The sequence below is a fragment of the Anthonomus grandis genome, chromosome 5 (assembly GCF_022605725.1).
Source record: "Anthonomus grandis grandis chromosome 5, icAntGran1.3, whole genome shotgun sequence".
NCBI classification, from domain to species: domain Eukaryota; kingdom Metazoa; phylum Arthropoda; class Insecta; order Coleoptera; family Curculionidae; genus Anthonomus; species Anthonomus grandis.
Window position 1 is genome coordinate 29,960,321 of NC_065550.1, and position 19,568 is coordinate 29,979,888.

At 32.7% G+C, this 19,568-nt stretch overlaps 1 protein-coding gene and 1 long non-coding RNA gene across 3 annotated transcripts in view; one reads left to right on the forward strand and one right to left on the reverse strand.

The window, feature by feature from the left end:
- Window positions 1–1,480: 1,480 nt before the first annotated feature.
- Window positions 1,481–19,568, forward strand: part of LOC126736703 (uncharacterized) — a 114,190-nt gene continuing 96,102 nt past the window's right edge. The window contains exons 1-2 of one of the 2 annotated variants that reach the window (XM_050441201.1): window positions 1,481–1,709; window positions 3,531–3,706. In XM_050441201.1, coding sequence (XP_050297158.1) covers window positions 3,540–3,706 — 167 coding nt within the window. In that variant the 5' untranslated portion in view covers window positions 1,481–1,709; window positions 3,531–3,539. Of the gene's footprint in view, window positions 1,710–3,530; window positions 3,707–6,690; window positions 6,959–19,568 lie in introns of those variants that run through there. The other variant, XM_050441204.1, reaches the window with a different exon arrangement.
- Window positions 13,878–18,530, reverse strand: LOC126736707 (uncharacterized). Its single transcript, XR_007660743.1, has 2 exons — window positions 18,354–18,530; window positions 13,878–18,049 (listed from the first exon to the last, which is right to left on the reverse strand). It is a non-coding gene; the product is annotated as an uncharacterized LOC126736707 (long non-coding RNA).

The following is a 19,568-nucleotide window of genomic DNA, read 5'->3' on the forward strand; positions in this document are numbered from 1 at the left end:
AACCTCAGGAGTTTTTGTTTTTGATTCTTCATCAATCACTACAGATTTTAACTGTCACAAGTCACGTGACCGTTTTCGTTCTTATGGAAAATCCTTATGTAATAGCAATATGGCCGCCGCTGTCTGGCCTGTGATTGGTCATATACTTTTGTACTTTACTGATTGGATATACGTCTATGCTATGCAAGGTTGTCTAAGAGTAAAACAGTGTTGCAATTTTAACACTAAAAAATTAAACTAAATTTTTCATGAATCTTGGAGGTAGAGACGCTTTAAAGGCTTGCTAAATATTTTTTGTTATTGCCTCCATTAAAATTACGATATATGTATAATTATATAGTTTTACTGTATTTAGAAGGGAGGCGCATGGTCGAATTTTCTATGTTCTAACCAAACTTTTGAACGACTAAAACGAGTCAACTTCAAAATATCGATAAATCCTTGACTTAAGAAACCAATAACAATCGCCCATCCATCCCTATTATTTCATTGAAGCGTTAATGTTGACCCTATTTCTCATCAGACAATAAAAGAGTGAGAGAGAGAGAGAGGGAGGGAGTGATCAAAATAAGGTGAACCGCCATTTTTTGGTGACATATCAAGTTATGTGTTTTTCTGTGATTATATAAAATGATAAAAGCAAATAATAAACATCACTTTCCTTGCCTAAGTTTTAATTAATAACTAAATATTAATTCAAAATCAAAATTGGATCGTGGCGCCCGCTATGGCCACATAATACAACTAAACTTAACCTCACTTTTGTTTTAACGTCAAATGTAGGTACTTCCTGTATGCAAGTTTCGAACTGGATTTGATTAATTTTTTAAGCTATTGAATGAATAAAATGATTTTTCCGCATTATATACGTCATCCTATAACCAATCATAATCTAGTGTTATTTCTAGGTTAGATTAGGTTCAGTGTTGACAGATGTATAGGGTGAAATTTATATTTTGTTCCGCCACAAGAAAAGTAAGTAATTAACATTTCAAATCCGTTTATTATAATCTTCATAATCTTTATAATCATGATGTTACATAAAAAATATAATTGCTAAGTTTCTTGACATCAAAATGATTGCTCTCAATTTCAAAATGGTGGACGGAGGCCATCTTATAAAAAAAAACTATTAAATATGATGTGGTATCCCGAGGCACTAAACTCAAGACACTTGTAGACCTATATAATTCAAAAAATGCACCAATATCTAGTTTGTATCTAAGTACTTGTTCTCGTAGACTCTTAACGAGAGATCTACATTCTACCAATCCACTACGCCTATGCCTAATTATCCTTCAGTGACGCACGCGAGCCTGATGATATTAAATGCCATCCCTTCGTTCGCATCCAGAGAAGCAACAGGCAACCGACACAAAACCGGGATAGGGTGAGTATATGGGGTGGGGGGGAGGATGTGACTTGACCATCACCTGGATGTTGCGTAAAACTCCGGCCTGGCATGCGAAGTCAGTCAGTCTGTCTGGATCGGTGGGGATCGCGAAACAAACGACGATGTTGTCGTTTATAGAGGGGGGGACTCTTCGGGAATCCGGGACTCTGTGGCGATAGTAAACAGCAGCGGGGAGAGAGCAACACGTGTCCCATGTGGATTTTTTCAGTTTTTTTTTTGTTTTAGTGGTTTTTGTGTCTTTTTTTTTTTTTAATTTTTGTTTTTTCGGTTAACTGAAGAGGGTTGAAGGGATCAGGTAGGACCACAAAATATGACTTATTTTTTTGTACAATCTGCATGGGTACCATTCTGTTTTTTTTTTCTTATACTGGGTGCCTCCAAAAGTTTTATATGAAAATACTCTTGCTAAAACTCCCCTCCTATTTTATGGTTTGACATTGAATTTTCCAGTGGCGGCTCGTAGATTGTTTGCTAGGGAGGTCAAAGGAGTCATTAGGTGTGTGAATACAGCGGTTTGTTCTTTTGAAAGGAATTTTAAGTGGGCCCTATAGTTTCTATAACGACCAATTACAATTTAAAAAAAACTGAGGGGCCACCACTGGAATTGGCCATGATTTGCTCATTGCAAATTTCCAAGCCCATGGAAGATAGTGATTGCGTTAATTTGGTTTCATGGGCTTAGAAACTGAACTAATACTACTAATAATCGAATAATTTCTATATGAAATATTTCTTAACCTTTTAAAATGAGTCCTGTAGCAACAAGCATTCTTTTCCAAGATGGCGTCCATACACCATTTTAAAGTCATAAAATTCATTTCAACGTCATAAAAAACAGCGGACTAAGAAGAGTCTTAGCAAAATTTACTTAGTCTGGAACCCGTTGATAGCCTTTTTCCTGTCTCTCTTTTCTCCTTTTCCTTCCTCCTTTTTCTTGACAAAAAAATGGGCGTGGCCTGTAGTAGTTAAGCAAACTACAACAGTCCTTGATCAAAAATTGTTATAACAGTTTTATGCCTTGAAGTGTATATCTATGTAGTTGAAATAAGCCTGATTATTGAGAAAAAAATCAGTTCTAGGCTGTGCCTTGAAAGACACTTTTTTGACTGCCTGGAAAAATGATTTTTTCAAGATCATCAAGATTTATTTTAGATACTCTCCACTTTCCATAAAAAAATCCAAAACGAAAAAGTGATTTTTTTATGCTATCTAAAAAAGATATCTATAAAAAAATATAAATAAAATAAAGCCCTGAACAGAAGAAGAAAATAAATATAACAATAAAGTTAAAGGAAAAATAAAATAAAAATTCCTTCTTGAAGCAGAAGCGGAAGACGAGTCCCTAAAGAAAAAAAATTAGAATAGAAGACAGACAAAAAGAAAGAGAAGAAGAAGAGGAAGGGATGAAGAAACTGATCTAATGGAAAGACTGTTTATTGATTGTACTTAACAGATTTACTATAAAATGAATAAATCCTATTACAAAGTACAGAGAACAGCAAAAAAATGGATTTTTATAGGTCTAACAAAGTTTTTATAACTAATGTTATGAATATCTACACTATATTGAATAGTATTGTAAATCCTACATATATTAAATAGTAGTGATCCCAACTGATGGTTGTTTTGGGCTACATCAGATATACAAAAGGTAAGATGCCGTCTGGGATGCTGGGGTGCTAAAAGGCACTTTTGCTAACATCGTTAACTAAAAAACCACGTTAATTATTTTATACAAGTAGATCATGCAATAAATAAAAAATAAAGAGAAAGTAACATAAGTACCTGAAAAAAAACGGCAGAATTCTAACCACTGTAATAAGAAAAAGGCGGTTTTAATGCCTGGAAAAAAATACGCAATTGCCTGAAAAATTCTTAGAGTTATTAAAATAAATATTAACTAGCTGGAAAAAAACTCTTTTTTTAAGTTTTTTTTTTCAGGAAGTTGAAAACGCACATTTATTATAAGCACTTTTTTGCCTTTTACGCCTTAGAGGCAATTAAACTACCTAGAAATGCTGTTGCAGGCAATTGAATTTAATCTCTAGAATGAAACTCTTTTAACTACCTGAAAAATTTTAAATGAAAATCATAATTTCTACTCTCATTTCTATAGCTGACTGACATGTCATGTAAGGAAGACACTAGCAACCTACCCCAGTCTTCATCGAACGAGGTGTTGCTGGCAGCAACAAAAGAAGCTACTTACTTAACAGACAAGGAACGGGAAATAATTCTGGGGGTGCTGACCAAAGACGAACAGCTACGCAGACAGCAACAGCTCAGAGTCATGTAAGTACCATTTACTGAAAAAAATCTTACATAACGCCACTTTCTAGACATTCAAGTGGTACTATACATAAGCGGAAATGACATACATTATGGAGACTTCCTTATCTATTAGTACTGTTATCTCCGGTATTATGCGCTTTAGGAATACTTGAGGAGTGTTCGTAATGGTCAAAGACGTGAACGTCCGGGCCCATCATGAGTTGACCCTATTTCCTATGTAAAATGACTAATTGCACTAAGTGCAAAAGTCAATTATTCACCCATCATCTGTTTCTTCTTGGTAGGACGGGCGATGGTAAACCTGTCTCGGTTAACTGTACCTGCCGGTGACCGGCGCACGCTTGCGCTCACCTACGCACACCTTAAGGTATGGCGCGCGGTTGCCAAGTTGTGAAAAAAATACCACACATGATATTTAAAAGAAAAAACGCCCCACGGCATTTTTTTGTCCATTTTGACCATGTAATCAACTGTTACGGTTGATTGACTATTTTGTTTATTTTTTAAAGTTGATCATAGGACTCGGCTGCCTGAAATATTTAAATATTAATTATTTAGTTTTTATTGGTAGAAGATAATTCATATTACCGTTGAAATAACGGTTGTAATAAAAAAAGCAAAGTCAACTCTTCACTTTCAATTACACGTGTCACGTGACCTGTTACGTGTTAATAAATAAACGGTCACGTGAATCACTCCCACAGGGTTTGACGTGGCAATACCAAGGTTACAGGCATATACCAAGAATTATCAAAAAGTTATTATTTATTTGCCACTTTTTAAAGAACTAATTAACCATGACATAGTGGCCGATGGGTTCTTCCGACTGCCTGGAAGAAATATCAATAATTTAATTTTTATTAGTATAAAATAATTTATCAACATACTTTTAAAATTACTTTTGGCGTGATTTTTCAAATAGTTGTGCCTTATTGACAAGTTAGTTTAAAGATATACAGATCTTTAATTTTGTTTAAACTATTTTGTTTTATAGTGTATGTGTAGGTCCTAAGGCCTGATGATGCCCTGCTTATACAGGGCGAAACACGTGTAGCCAATAAAATTTGAGACCGTGACATTGATTTTTGTTTGTTTGTTTACATTTTGTGCGGTCTCTTTGAAAAAATGCATCAGGATTTTATATTTCTTCATTTTCATCTATGTAATGTAAGTTAGTAGTTAGTAACTTCATTTCACCATGTAATCCCCACATGACCGGTTACGTATTAATAAACAAATAGTCACGTGGTCCTTCTATTAGATGCAAGCCACTCCCATAGTGTTTGACGTGGCAAATAAAGATGGCCGCCAACAGGCATATCATATGCCAGGGATAATCAAAAAGATCTGTATAACTTTTACCTAACTTGTCAATAAGGCACGCCTATTTTAAAAAAAATAAGGCAAGTGATTTGGATCATTTTATCTTTTAAACTATTATTTGAATATTACAGGGTGGCCAAAAGGTTCTTTCGACTCTCTGGAAGAAATATTAATAATTTAACTTAACACATTCTTAAACTACTTTTGTAATGACCCTTGTATCAATGCACGCAAAACCAACTCTTTATTTTCAATTACGAGTGTGACGTGACCGGTTACGTGTTAATAAATAAACGGTCACGTGGTGGTTCTATTAAATACAAGCCACTCTCATAGTGTTTGACATGACAATTTAAGATGACAGATACCAGGGCAAGTCAAAGACGAAGTTTAATGAATTCTAGTGCCTTTTGGACAATTTTCTGTTCCTGCGTAATTTCTTGTTTTTTTGCCTTTTATTAGCTCTTAACCTATTCACTTTTTTTTTTAATTATCATTTCACATATTTTTATTGTTGAATGAAAAATCTTAGCTGACGAGGATTCAACAATGGCAGAGTTGGAAAAATACATTGATGAGTTGCAATCTAAACTGAAGGCTTTGATGATGGAGGTAAACACCCAGTACCCTCAAAAACTAAATGTGTAGTGTGGAATAGTGCGCGGAAGAGTAATAGGTCCCTTTTTCTTTGAACAGACTTTAACGGGACAAGTGTATCTCGATTTTCTCCAATTTGAATTAGTTCTAGCACTACCAGCTTTATTTCCAAATCCATTGGACCCAGACTATCCTGACGAAGAACTAATTTTCCAGCAAGATGGCGCTCCTCCGCACTATGCTGCCACTGTGCGTACATTTTTGGATGAAACCTTTCCCAATCGGTGGATAGGAAGGAGAGGACCCATCAAATGGCCTTCTAGGTCGCCTGACCTAACACCAATGGACTTTTTTTTTTGGGGATTCCTCAAGTCGAAGGTATTTGTTAATAGGCCAAATAATCTAGACGATTTGAAAGAGAGAATTCGCAGAGAAGTGCGCGCCATAACTCCGGAAATGATTGAAAATGTGCAACGAGACTTTATTGATCGCCTTGGATATTGTCAAGCCGTGAATGGCAACCATTTTGAACATTTAAGCTAATTTTTGTTCTTTTTTTATTTGTTACATGAATTGTCTTTTTTTCGATAACTGTTGACTTTAGGTATAGGACATTATGCATGAAACATACGTAGAATTCCACGCGAAATTCAAAGATGAAATAAAAAAAAGGTGCTTTTATTTGAAAAAATAAAGTTGATGGTCGTAATTTATTTTTGAGCAACCCTGTATATACAAACTTCACGTACAAAAATGCGCAACTTAAAATATAATACATTTAAAATTCGAATACACCCCTGAATTTTAAATGATTTTAGACATAACTTTTGGGATGCACTGTATTTAAGTCAGCTTTGTCAACAACATTTTATATGTGACAACAAAGCATCTTTGATTGGAATTAAATAAGTATAGTTTAACTAATGACCTAACTTTTTTCGTACTACTAAATCAAACTGTTCCGGGACATCTCAGGTAAATAAAATTAAAGAACGGATAATCGGCAACGTCGTATTTAAAGTGGTACCGCGACAACGAACCGTCGTCGTCGTCGTCGTCGCCGTTCACCAAGAGGTCCTCGAGATCGTTCGTCGATTCTCAAGACAACAAAACGACACAATAGCACTCGCAAAAGTGAAACCTGCGGTCAGTGGTAGGTACGCCTCGCGGTACTACTACAAACCGGTTATCTCGGGGGGGAGCACAGTTTTTCAAAAATAAACAACGGTTTCTTACGGTGGTGCATGAGGGTGTTTTGTGTGAGGAGTGTTTCGGGTCTTGACGAAGCTGCTGAACAGTTGTTTTTGGGGGAGTGTTAGGAACTGGATTTAGGTATGGGGTCATCCAGTACTATTATTATTTAAGGTTTGAGTTTCTATGATGTAAAGGTCTTACTTAGTAGCAGTAGAATATAAGAAAAATTTGTGTAAAGTTAGGGCAATACTCGCTTGTTGATGTGTTTTATTTAAATCAATTGATTGCGTTTACTGGGCACGTTTTTTTTTAAATCTAACTTTGGTAAATTTGCGGAGCTTTCCGTCTTATTCCTTCAGAGACAACTAGTTTCTTATGATGTATCGAACAGAGGCAGACTTATTATTACAAATCTAAAAGGTACGACACGTCACGGAAAAGCCCGGAAATCGGAAATAAAGAGAAGGTTGATGATGCAGGCCTTGGACGCAAAACGTCACACTTTTAAATTTGACAATTCGGTTTTTTTCCGTATATCCTCTTAATATAGAATAGCAGATGTTTTATAATAATCAAAAAGTTGAACTTTTAAAATAGCGGGTCGACGCTAAATTTTAAATAGAAAGGAAGTTAAAAATTTGCTATTTATTGGTGTATTTGAGTCGTCTCTCTATTTTTTTTTTTGGATCTGAGTAGTAACGTAATTTTCCAGAAATTACTTTTATAAATTATTTCACCAAACTGACCAAAGATGTAAGAAAAAAGAGATAATAACCATGAAAATTTCCCTTGATCCTTAAAATTACTTTTAAAATAACCCTTGTATAAAGACAAACAAAGCCTACTCGTCATTTCGAATTTCATATGTCACGTGATCGTTTATGCATAAATAAAGGGCCTGTCACGTGATGGTTCTGCGCAGCCACTGCGCTTGACTTAATATTCAAGATGGCCAAGCTGATATACCAGAGAGTGTCAAAAAGATGCCACAATATATAAAAAATTATTAAAGCCATTCTAAACTTACATAGTAACATAAAATATTACGTAGGTACCTACAATATGCTATTATTATATTATACTAAAGATTTTAGTATTTAACATTATTTCGCAAAAGGCTCAATATAAATTACTTCTATGTTCTGGGATTAATTATTATTTAGGTTTAAAAGTAAGAATGTATTTAAATGTTCTAACAGCATGTTGCGCTTGATTTAGAGTGGATTTAGAGTTCTTGGTTTCATGAATTTTATAATTTGTATGAAATATCGGAGACGTCAACAATAATTGAGACAGGTGTCTACCAACTCCATTGTTAGCAGGTCTTAATTGTTGTTAATGACTTCATTGCATAATCAAACTTCTATCTATACTGCCCTGCTTAGGCAAGTTGTCCTAACTGCTAAATAGTAGTTTTGAGAAATCTCCCATTTTAATGTATTTGTATGCACTTTTTTTACTTATTTAATTTGATTTTTTTTTTCTGAAATATATGGTAAAAAAAATAGCAGTAGACGTCAATTTAGGGTTAGGTTTATTAACTGTCTTTATTCTCCAACATATTTGTAGTTAGGACAATTTAAACAACAGAAGAATACAAAATCCTAAGCTGAAATATCACAAGTGGAAAACAAATAATAGCAACTCTAGAGCCTAAAACAACTTACACAAAAATAGATGACAAGGTACATATACAGGGTGTTGGGTTCATTATTTGCTAAATTGAATTGGCTGAAAGAAGAAGACATTTTTTAACTCTTCTTTCAGCCAATTAAATTTGCCAAATGATGCATCAAACACCTTATAATTTTTAAAACTATTCATTTTCAGTTCATGTCACCAGAATCATCAATTATTGAAATCGGTAGATTTTCCCAAAATAAAAGCCTGTTTGATGGTATATGATCCTTTAATTTACTGATTAAATTGTTTTTTAATTAAATTAATTCCCTTAAGAGCATTTCTTTGTCTTGGCGTGGTTAGATCATATTTGCAAAACTTAACCAAAAATATGTGCTTAAGTTCATTAGAAAATTTTTCTTTATAATATAAAAATTTACAACCTCTTTCAAAATTTATTTGAATTATATTTTTTAAATAAACGTGGTCATTAAGTTTCTGTAGCTTCTGCTTTGAAGTATAATCAGTAAAAGTAAAAAAAAATATTTGCAGTCATTTCCAAGACATTAACTTTCCTTGAATTGGCATTTTGAACTGAGTTTTTCTCTAAAGTGGGTAAAATCATAAACTTTTTCTAAATACTATTTAAGACAATTCGTTTGGGGAATCCTTGCAGTTTTTGCAGCTAGGTCAAAATGAATAGTACTATTTCGGTTATTTCAAATACACATAGGACTTTCTCGTTTAGTAGGCCGAAAGATTATCGCCATTTACATGCAAAACCGTCTTAACCTTAAAAAACAATTTTTGCAGTTAGGACAACTTGCCTTAGCAGAGCAATATAATCCTCGAATTCTAAATTTCTTTAAAATATTTTTGTAATATTCATACACATTAGACAGGTATTAGTAATAAAACCAACAAAAAGCGAACAGGGAATATTTTTTTAATTATCCCTTCATAAAAATTTATTTCCTAGAATTATTTAATTTTTTGAACAATGGTTATAATAGAAAAAATGCAATGCATATGAGAGTGTTCTTTTTAAAATATTTTACGTTTATTTTTTAAGTAATTCTTTTTTTGGTTTTTCTCAAAAATACGCGAATTCAAAACAAAAGTCCCTGTTTGGTCCTTATTGGCTGATAAATTTCAATATCTTAAGATAATTGGGTATAGAATACAAAAATCTTTATAGAAAAAAAACTTGTCTACTGTTTTTTATTTAAGGTATTGTAGCAATGTAAATTATATTAGGAATTTTTCCGCTAAATGATTCACTGGAATATACTTTTTCTTCTTTAGTTTTTTCGACCATTCGTCACCCTAATATCACAAGGTTGTATGTAACAAGTATGATAATTTAGGAAAAATCGATTTAAAAAAAATGGACTTACCTAAAACGCAAACGATTAAGTACTTTTCTTTTTTATTAAACAAGAAAATTAAATGGACAGTAAAAATAAATTATTTTGATATAAAATTCCAAAAAAAAAACATTTTCTTCAAAAAATAATTTATTGAAAAAAAAACATAGGATTCCGTTATATCAAAAATAAATTTTCTTTTTTCCAAATGTAACATAGAATTTTGTAACACAAAACTAGTATTTAATTTAACATACACAGCAAAGCATATAACTTTTATTTACGGCTAAAAATACTTTCATAGTATTGAATGTCCATCTCGGGAATCTATTTATACATAGACTTTATTGCCTCCACTTTACTTGATGCAAGGGGAATAGCTTTATCGCATCTTTTTAATTCCAGTGGAACAATTAGTTGTACTGTTTCAGCTGAATTTAAAATTGAATTCAATTCAAAACTGAATTCAATTTAAATTTTTCTGTGGGGTTAAAGGTATCTTTATACTTGAGTTCGAAAAACGATCTAGAAAACTGCAAAGAAACTACTTTTGAAAATGGCACAGCATTGTAGTTGAAAAAGACTGAAAGTCTATAAAATCTTCTTGTTTCATTTGGATAATTGTTTATGGATTATGGAGATTTACTTTTAAAAGGTATCGTAAAAGAGATAAAGGAGAATAGTATTCTACCTTATTTAATGACCTTTCGATTGAACTGTGGATTGCATTACTTCTTGGATACAAGCATGACCAGGAACAGAAAATTTCATTGTGATTTTTGATAGGTTGTTGTGTTTTTGAATTAGGTGACTAAGGCCATAACTCATGAGATTATTTCTATTTTGCGGAACGCAGCTGTCGCTCCACAAAATAATTTCTGTAAATTCTGGATTGTCCTGCATAACTTTATCAAGTATTTTGTAAACCACACTTGCAATGTCATTTCCTTTTCTTCCATGTAAAGCTTCACTCCACACAGCACAGTATACTTTTTTGCCTATGGAGAGGTGTCCAGTCATATTGTAAACATTTACTTTTATAAAAAAAGTTTTTTATGTCAGCTTTTGGGCATGTTAAAACGTTTTCTAGATCAAAGCACAGTATTGGGATTTCACTATCCTTGTCTTTTTGTTTTTCGTTTCTCATGTACTCTTTTTCATTTAAATGATCAGCATATTTTTTTCCAAACTGTCATCCATCTTATTTTCTATTTTTTTTAGTTTTATTTCCTTGCACGTATCACATCTGTCTTTGCGTGGCTTATGAAAAGCAATGTTAAAATTATTGCAGAATGTTTTCCTATAAACAGAAAATGAAACTGGAGCTTTTTCGCGTTCTGTTGCCAAATCCACATAAAGTTCATATAATTTTTTAATGCTTAATACACTTTCGACATATTCTTTGTTACTGTTCTTGCGACAATAATGTGATTCCACACGAGGAACCAGGTGTATGTGCTCTTTAATAAAATCTATAGCTTTCATGTGACGTTACCCTTTTCTGATGTTTTCCCTGTATACTTTTAGTCACCGTTTTATTTTTGTGAGCTGTATAAATTGGTTTCTGACTTATACATAAAGTTCCTGTATAAAAGTCTTTGCAAACTTGAATTGGTTGACCATTTAACTCAAAATAATATCTAAAGGTTCTCTTTTTTCTTGAATTATCAGGCTTTTTTCCTTTCCTTCTCCGCCAGGGACTATCAATTTTAGTAGTGTTTAAAATATAGTTCTTTTTTTCAACAGATGAAAGTAGATAATTTTTAAAAATCTCCTTTCGTTGTTCATCGCTTATTATTCGAGAGCATTTAAATAAGCATTTTTGTAAACAATCTTTTTTGTTTTTAATCTCCCCGGCGGGAACGACCTTTTTTCGCGAAGAAATATACTCAAGGCCCCGATCAAATTTAGTTTTTCTTATATTGCATGCCCATTCGGATGTATTTTTTTGTCTTTTGCGTGTTAACTTTTTTTTATCTCATTTATCAAATTATCTTCTTTAGAATCCGTAGTATCATGTGAGGTTGCTGCGTTATGAGAATTATAATATTCTGTTTCAGGGTCTTCAATATTATCATCTTCTACTGAGGGCACTTTTTGTTTTGAGGTGTTTAGCGTTAACGTAGTAGAACAATTACATTTCTAAAACAAGAATTTAAAACTGTTGGAAATAATTTAAAATTTGCTAATATATTGTAAAAAAATTGTTTTAAAAACCAAATAAAACAATAACAATTTTTTACCTATTAAAATTTGTTTGCAGCTGAACAGAAGACGGATGAGAAGATTTTTCAATTTCAAATTTGCTGTTTACTTTAAATTGCATTGCAGAATTAGAAGCCTTATATGAGCTAGTAGAGCAGCCAGGATTGTTTCAAAAACAAAACATAAATCTACATTATTGCGTTTTCCTTGACTATACAGGAAATTTAAAATGGTTAAATTAATATACATATAACATAACAATATGTTAAGAACCAAAAAGTAATATGATAACTTATATACCTAGTTAAATGGCTTTCTAAGTCTGACTCTTCACATTCGCTTTCACTGCTACTGGATCGGGTTGGAATGTTAATATAACGACCACGAATTTTAATTCTAAAAATCAATAAAAAGTGAAAAAGTAAAAAAAGTAGATTAAAAATTCAAAAACCTAAGCTTACATAGCTAAAATAAAAATTTTAAAAATCTTACCTGCATTCTTTTTTCTTTTTTGATTTTTCAGGTAATATATATTCCTTGTCTTGGTCAGAATCATAACCGTAGCCACCACTAATATCAGTCTCGTTTAATGCCATATTTTTAAATAAACTTCTCAACAAACACTTTGCTCCGATAAACGTTTTAAAATGAATTATAAAAGCAACATAACCCTACATTTGCAGGGTTCTATGTTAGTACATAGAACCCTGTAATATTTATTATTTTATTAAACATTTATGTTCTAAGGTTCTATGTAACTTACAACTATGATATATCCATTTGTCATAATTTTAGGTATACACCTTTGGTTTTCCTTATATTATCAGAGTTCTATGTGAGCTTTAAATTTATTTCCAAAATTATAGTGTAGGGCTCACCACATGGAACTTTGTGATATTACAAACCAAATTTCCCTGGAAATGTTATATACAACCTTGTAATATTAGGGTGACGCAGTATCAAAATTTTAAGTGAAAATTTAAAAATTGGATGAATCCATCAAAATACTCTTATTCTGATCAAAAATTTTTCAATTTACCATAAAAGCACTAATTTTTATTAAAATTAATTTTTCATGTGACTCTATGTTCTATTTTATAGCCAATACCCCTTTCAGATATAAATCTGTAAGATTGTTTTAGCTCATGCCTTAGCGACAAAGTAAACGGTAAATTTTTTCTGCACTTAAAATTCTTTGCATTTATTTTTAGTTCTTGATGTTTAACTTTGAATCTTGAGCAAGAAAGTAAAGTGGGTGGTAGTGCGTTGAAAAATAATATTTTGGCTTAAGATCTTTTCCAGATTTTTTCAAATGATGTCCCTCTATAAGGCATTTTAAATGTTTTTAAGTACTATTTTAAATGAATCCTGCAGTTAAAATTTCAGTAATCTTAATCTTCTTCGTAAGGTACAAAATCGCCTATAATACATCTGAAATTGAGGAACAAATAAGTGCTTTATACGAAAATTTCATGTTTCCAAATTAAAATATTTGTTATTTATGAATTTATTTATTATAAGAGACATATCATATCTATGTATTCCTTTGACAACTGTGCATAATATCACAGTAAATAATCTCATACATATTATGATAATTTGGTAAGTCACTCCAAATACAATCTTTAAGGCTAATTTTATTTTCAAAATCGGCGGTATAATTATATGGTAGTCTTATTTGATTTTATTTTTCTTTTATTAATTTTGAGCATTCATTTTTCTCAACAGGTACAAATTCTGCAGCAATGCATAGGTAGAAGACCTTAGTATCTTGTTTTAACGATTCTATAACTTGGAGTAGGGTAGAGTGCTTCAAGAGTGCGCACTTAAGGGTTTAATCAGGTAAAAAATCCAAACGAATTGCGTTGAAAATATATATTTTTTTATTTATGACTATTGATACTTGAACAATAAAATAAGGTATAATTCGCAAACTAAACATCAGTACTTCAACAGAAAAAATGAAACTTAAAAAAAAGTGATTTTGCGCACTTTTATAAACCCGCTTTTTAAGAGTACGCATTTAGTATTGTAAGAGTACGCACGCAATTTTATGAACATAGGTCACATGTATAAGTAGGTCACTGCATTTTTCATGCCACCATTCAGCACACAATATGCACTCAATCCAGTCTTCTGTAACAGGTTCTTTAAATGTTTCGTTGCACCCTGGACAGCTCCACATTTTCTTATGAGGCGGTGATTTTGGCTTCTTTAAAACAGCGTTTCCATTTTTCGGTTTCTTCTTTGCCTGTCTGAGGTTCACAGCACATTTTCTTTTTAAACTCTCTTCCGGAAGCTCTTGTGGTGGTGGTGGGTTATCGCCCATATCTAGTTTGACTATGGGTTTCGGTTTTTCTTTTCTGTTTTTCTTCAATTAGTTGGTCCTTATATGGGGAGCTGGTGATAATTTCCGACTTTTTGCTTCTGCGACTTGTTGACACGAACGTAATTGATTTGGGTAATGGAGAAATTGTTGTTAATTTAATATAAGTTGATGATGTTCCAGGAGTGTTCGATAAATCAAATGTTTTGGTTTCTGGCGCTACAGCAACTGTTTGTTCCAAAGTTGAAATGATTGCAGATGTGTTGGAAACCAGCTCTGTAGGCTCAGGTGAATTTTTCTTAGTAGTGGAGTATCTCTCAAGAACAACAGTTGAACTGTCAAGAACTTTGGAAGCATTTTCAGAGGCTAATTCAGAGATTTGATGAGGTTGAATATTGATTTTAGACGTTGAGTTATCAGCGACTTCTAACTGAATGTTTGGCGCTTCTACTTGCGTAGCTACTGTAGCTGTAGCAGAATTTTCTCGTTCTGTGACTAAAGTGGCCATGAAGTCAGCTTCATATCCCTGTCACTTTAAAACCATCAACCGCATTCGTTAAAATAGCAGCTTTAAAATATGCAGGTGCAAATGAATTTAAGTTTAACCTAATAACTCAAGACTTAATCGTAAACATTTTAAAAACTATAAAAAGCAAAGCATTTGGGGTCGATAACTTAAACATAACTCTTATCTTACTTTGTTGTCCTACTATTATTAATCCATTATGTCATTTAATAAATATTTGTTTAGAGGAAAACTACTTTCCAAAAAAATGGAAGCAAGCCAATATTATTCCTATACCAAAAATAAAAAATCCAATTGAATTTGGCAATCTTCGATCAGTCTCCGTTCTTTCTGTTTTTTCTAAAGTAATTGAGAAAATTATGGAGCAACAGATATTGGACTATTTAAAGAATAATAATTTGATTCCTGAATATCAATCTGGCTTCCGTAAAGGGTATAGCTGTGCCACCGCGTTGGCTCAAGTGTCTGATGATATATTTAGAGCCCTTGATAATAGTCAAGCAACCGTATTAATTTTACTAGATTTTACTAAAGCTTTCGATATGGTTAATCATCAGATACTTTTATCAATTTTGCATTATGTGGGATTTTGTGAGTCGGCCGTAACTTTAATATCTTCTTTTTTGTCAGATCGTAAACAGCGGGTGATTTTGAATGATAATGAATCGGGGTTTCTAGACGTAGTCAGCGGTGTTCCGCAGGGTAGCATTTTGGGCCAATACTCTACACACTTTACACATCTCAGATAACAAAGAAGATAACATATTGTAAACATGATAACTACGCGGACGACACCCAGATCTATTTCCCTTTTAAAGATACTGATGTTTGGCAGGCTAATATAAAAATTAATGAAGACCTTAACAATTTATTTATAGAAACGGAAAAGTTACTTTTAAAAGTTAATCCCACTAAGTCCACAGCCATTCTTTTTTGTAGTGATAATAAACGAACAAATATTTTAAATACCTTGCAACTTTACATTAATAATGACAACATAACTTTTAAAAATTCTGCTAAGAATCTTGGACTTTTAATGGATTACAAACTAAGATTTAAGGATCATGTTACTCTTAAAATGAAAAGTGGCTACTCCGCACTAAAAATGATTTTTTCGCAAAGAGATTACCTAAATTTGCCTATAAGAAAAATGCTTTGTGAAACATTGGTACTATCCCAATTAAATTTTTGTGACACCATCTATGGCCCTTGCCTTGATTCTTCTGACTCATATAGAATATAAAAACTTCAGAATTCCTGTCTTAGGTTTGTATATGGCATAAGAAGGAGAGAACATATTTCACATAAGCTAAAGGTTGCGGGGTGGTTAAATATGTACAATCGTACAGTGTTGCATCTTATTTGCTTCTTTTTCAAAATTCTTAAGTCAAGGATTCCTTCATATTTACATGGAAAAGTTAGATATCGGACTGACGTGCACAACTTGAATATTAGAAGAAAACAATTATTAACTATTCCTTCACACATTAAAGATTTTTTTAAAAGATCGTTTTCTTACTTAATAGCACACTATACTATAAATGATTTTACCATGTCAGAAAAAACTTTTAAAATAAAAACTAAACTAATTCTAATAAATCAATAACAAATTACTCACTTAAGTATTTATAATAAAAAATTGTTTTTTATTTTTATTTTTAAATTATAAAATCGAATTATTTATATGTGCCAACCTTTTCCTTGTTCAATTCCAGTTCCTTTTCCTATTCTCTCCTTATCCCATCAGTATGCTTTTTATTCGTGTTATATTAACTTTCTTCTTTTTTTCTTTAACTGGGAAAATGCTTTTGTTTATTATTTATAAGTGTCATTTATAATTTATAATTATTAAATATATATAAGGCCTCAACAGAATTCAGGGAATCTCGCAGGGGTTGTTCCCTGGAAGTCTGAAAACATGGCCTATTAGTCACCTTCTGGAATTTTATTTGTATTTGTATAAAATTTAAGTTCTATAGATATTTTTTAATTGTTTCAATACACATTAAATGTGCTCTTTGTAAAGAACGAACTATTTAATATGTGATATGCATTTGGTTTATACCAGAATTGTAATTTTTTTTTAATCTGGTGATTAATAAAAGTCTTATTATTATTATTATTAAATATTGAAGCAATTTGGTAGACCGTAATTACCTGCCCTGGATGGTTCGTCAACCATTTTTCACACTCGTTGGAATAAAACTTTTTTAACGGGCTAAAAAAACATCGGTCAAGTGGCTGCATACGGTGGCTACTATGAGGAGGAAGTGTTAATGCGATAATGTTATATTTTCGAAAAAAATCAACTGCTGCAATAGAACAATGGGAAGTGTGGTTTGCCATTATCATTAGTACTGGTTGTTCCTTAGCATGATCTCGAAAATGTGTGGCATAATCAACAAACAAATCCTGATTGATGAAACTACTATCAGATACCATTCCAATTGAAGATGGCGGAGCTTCGTCCAAAAGTTCTGTCATATTCTTTTACGTGGATATAAAAATGCGGGAGGAATAAATTATATACTAGCACTCATTGCACATACAACAGTAACATTGGTTCCCCGTTCTGCGCTTGATATTTTATTGACACACCTTTTTCCTTTTGTAGAGAAAACTTTAGGGGGATTGTTTGGGACAGTTGAAAATCCCGATTCGTCCATATTGTAAATTGCATGTGGCGGAAATTTATATTCGTTTATTAACTCCGAGAGGTTTTTATAAAACCGCTCACACTGTGGTTTATTAAACCCAACAGCCCGGCGACGCTTGTAGCGGTGGGTTGCCTTAATGTAACATCTTTGTGCCGATTTAAAATCCGATAAAATCCACGCAGCCAGCCCTTGCCTGCCATTTTTGAAGTTATATTAAAACGATGTTTTAATTTGTTTTTTTCAGCGAACTCAAATACTAGACTTCTTAGAGCTCTAGAAGTTAACTCGTAAAACATGTTGTCTATTATTTTAATATAATTACACAACTCTTCTTCCATTTCTGCTGTTAAGGTAATGTCGAATCTTCCCAGTTTTGTAGCTACAGTTGTCCTTAACGTGCTTTCTGCCATTCCTAAGGATTTTGCCACGCTTCTTGTACTTTCTCCATTTTCAATCCTCTGTCTTGCTGCCTCCATAACCGCCGGTGAGCATAAAGCACGTTGAGAACTTCGTTTTCTGCCAGACATGCTGAAACACAAGAAAAAATACGTTTAATCCGTTAGAACAAAAAAACCTGGTTTGTAAGAGTGCGCGCGTACTCTTACAATATTAATGATTGCGCACTCTTACAAAACGAGCATGTTTTAAAAAGCGCCAGTGCTGCCTCCATCTTGGTTCGAAATTGTAAACAACGGTATGATTTATACGATTCTTCAAGCTTTATCGTAAGCATGACAAAATATGACCGCGAAATTCTTGAAAACTACAGTTGTGCACAATATCCAAAATGTCAAAATATAATAACAAAATAGATAAAATTCCTTAAACTTACCTAATAACGTTATTATCGCTGTTTATTTGCTTAAAATGCACAATAAACATGCAAACACTCCTCTTAATCAGTACGAACTAACACCTTGTTGATGTCGACGACGTGCTCCAAAAATCGACGAGTGCGTACTCTTATTGACCGCGCACTCTTAGAGCACTCTACCCTAATATTCTCGCATTCATAATTTAATACCTTTATATATTCATAATTTGATAAAAAAAAAATTTAAATAAGAAATTATTTTGAGGAAAGTGACTTATGACAATTTCATCAAATAAAAATCGAATATACCATGAAATCTTTATCCTTGTTTTAAGGAATTATTTTTATGTGGGCAAATTGCTAAATTAATAGTATTTTCAAAACAAGAGGAAAACTAAAAAAATACGGTTTTTATCAAGTACATTAATAATAAATCATTCACCCTTCTTTCTTAAATTACTCTTGGAATAACCCTTGTATGAAACGAAACAAAGGCAACTCTTCACGTGATGGTTTATTTATACACTAACGTGCGGTCATGTGATAATAAATCAACCTCCTCCCACAGTACCTGTCGAACCAAGATGGCCGCCAAAGCTACTATACCAGAGGAAGCAGAAAAGTAAAAAAAAATCGTCCAATATTTCGTGTTATAAACGGTAACAATTCCACATTGAGACCATAATATAATGACCCTATTATAAAACCGCGACTGGTCGGAAAGCTTGAATATAATATCAAATGTAAACTAAATACCCACACGCAAATCGCAAATTACTGCCTTGTCTTGTACTTTTAACGGAGACAAGTGCGACTTTCGAACAAATTGTTGCAGTATTCTCGCAAACCTACGTTAGCCGTTAAAATTTGATTAAATGCCATTAAAATGTACGTGGGTTTTGAAAAAAAAATCATGTTTATTGTATTTGGAACAGAAACAGATTAACATTGATTCAAACGATGGGCGTAGAAAAAGTATCACAATTACCAAGTATACACGGGTGCTTCAAACATTATATTGGATGATAAGAAAAATTTGCTTTAACATATCACCTGTTGACACCACTAAGACATAATGCGAATTTACGTGTACACGAAATCTTAGTGCGGATATGTAAGTGAAATCATCCACATCTGTAAGAGTTCGCATATTCGGCTTATATTATGCGAATTACGACAGTCGTGCTTACAATGTTAATCGAGGCCAAAGCACTTTATATTTCCCGATAACAT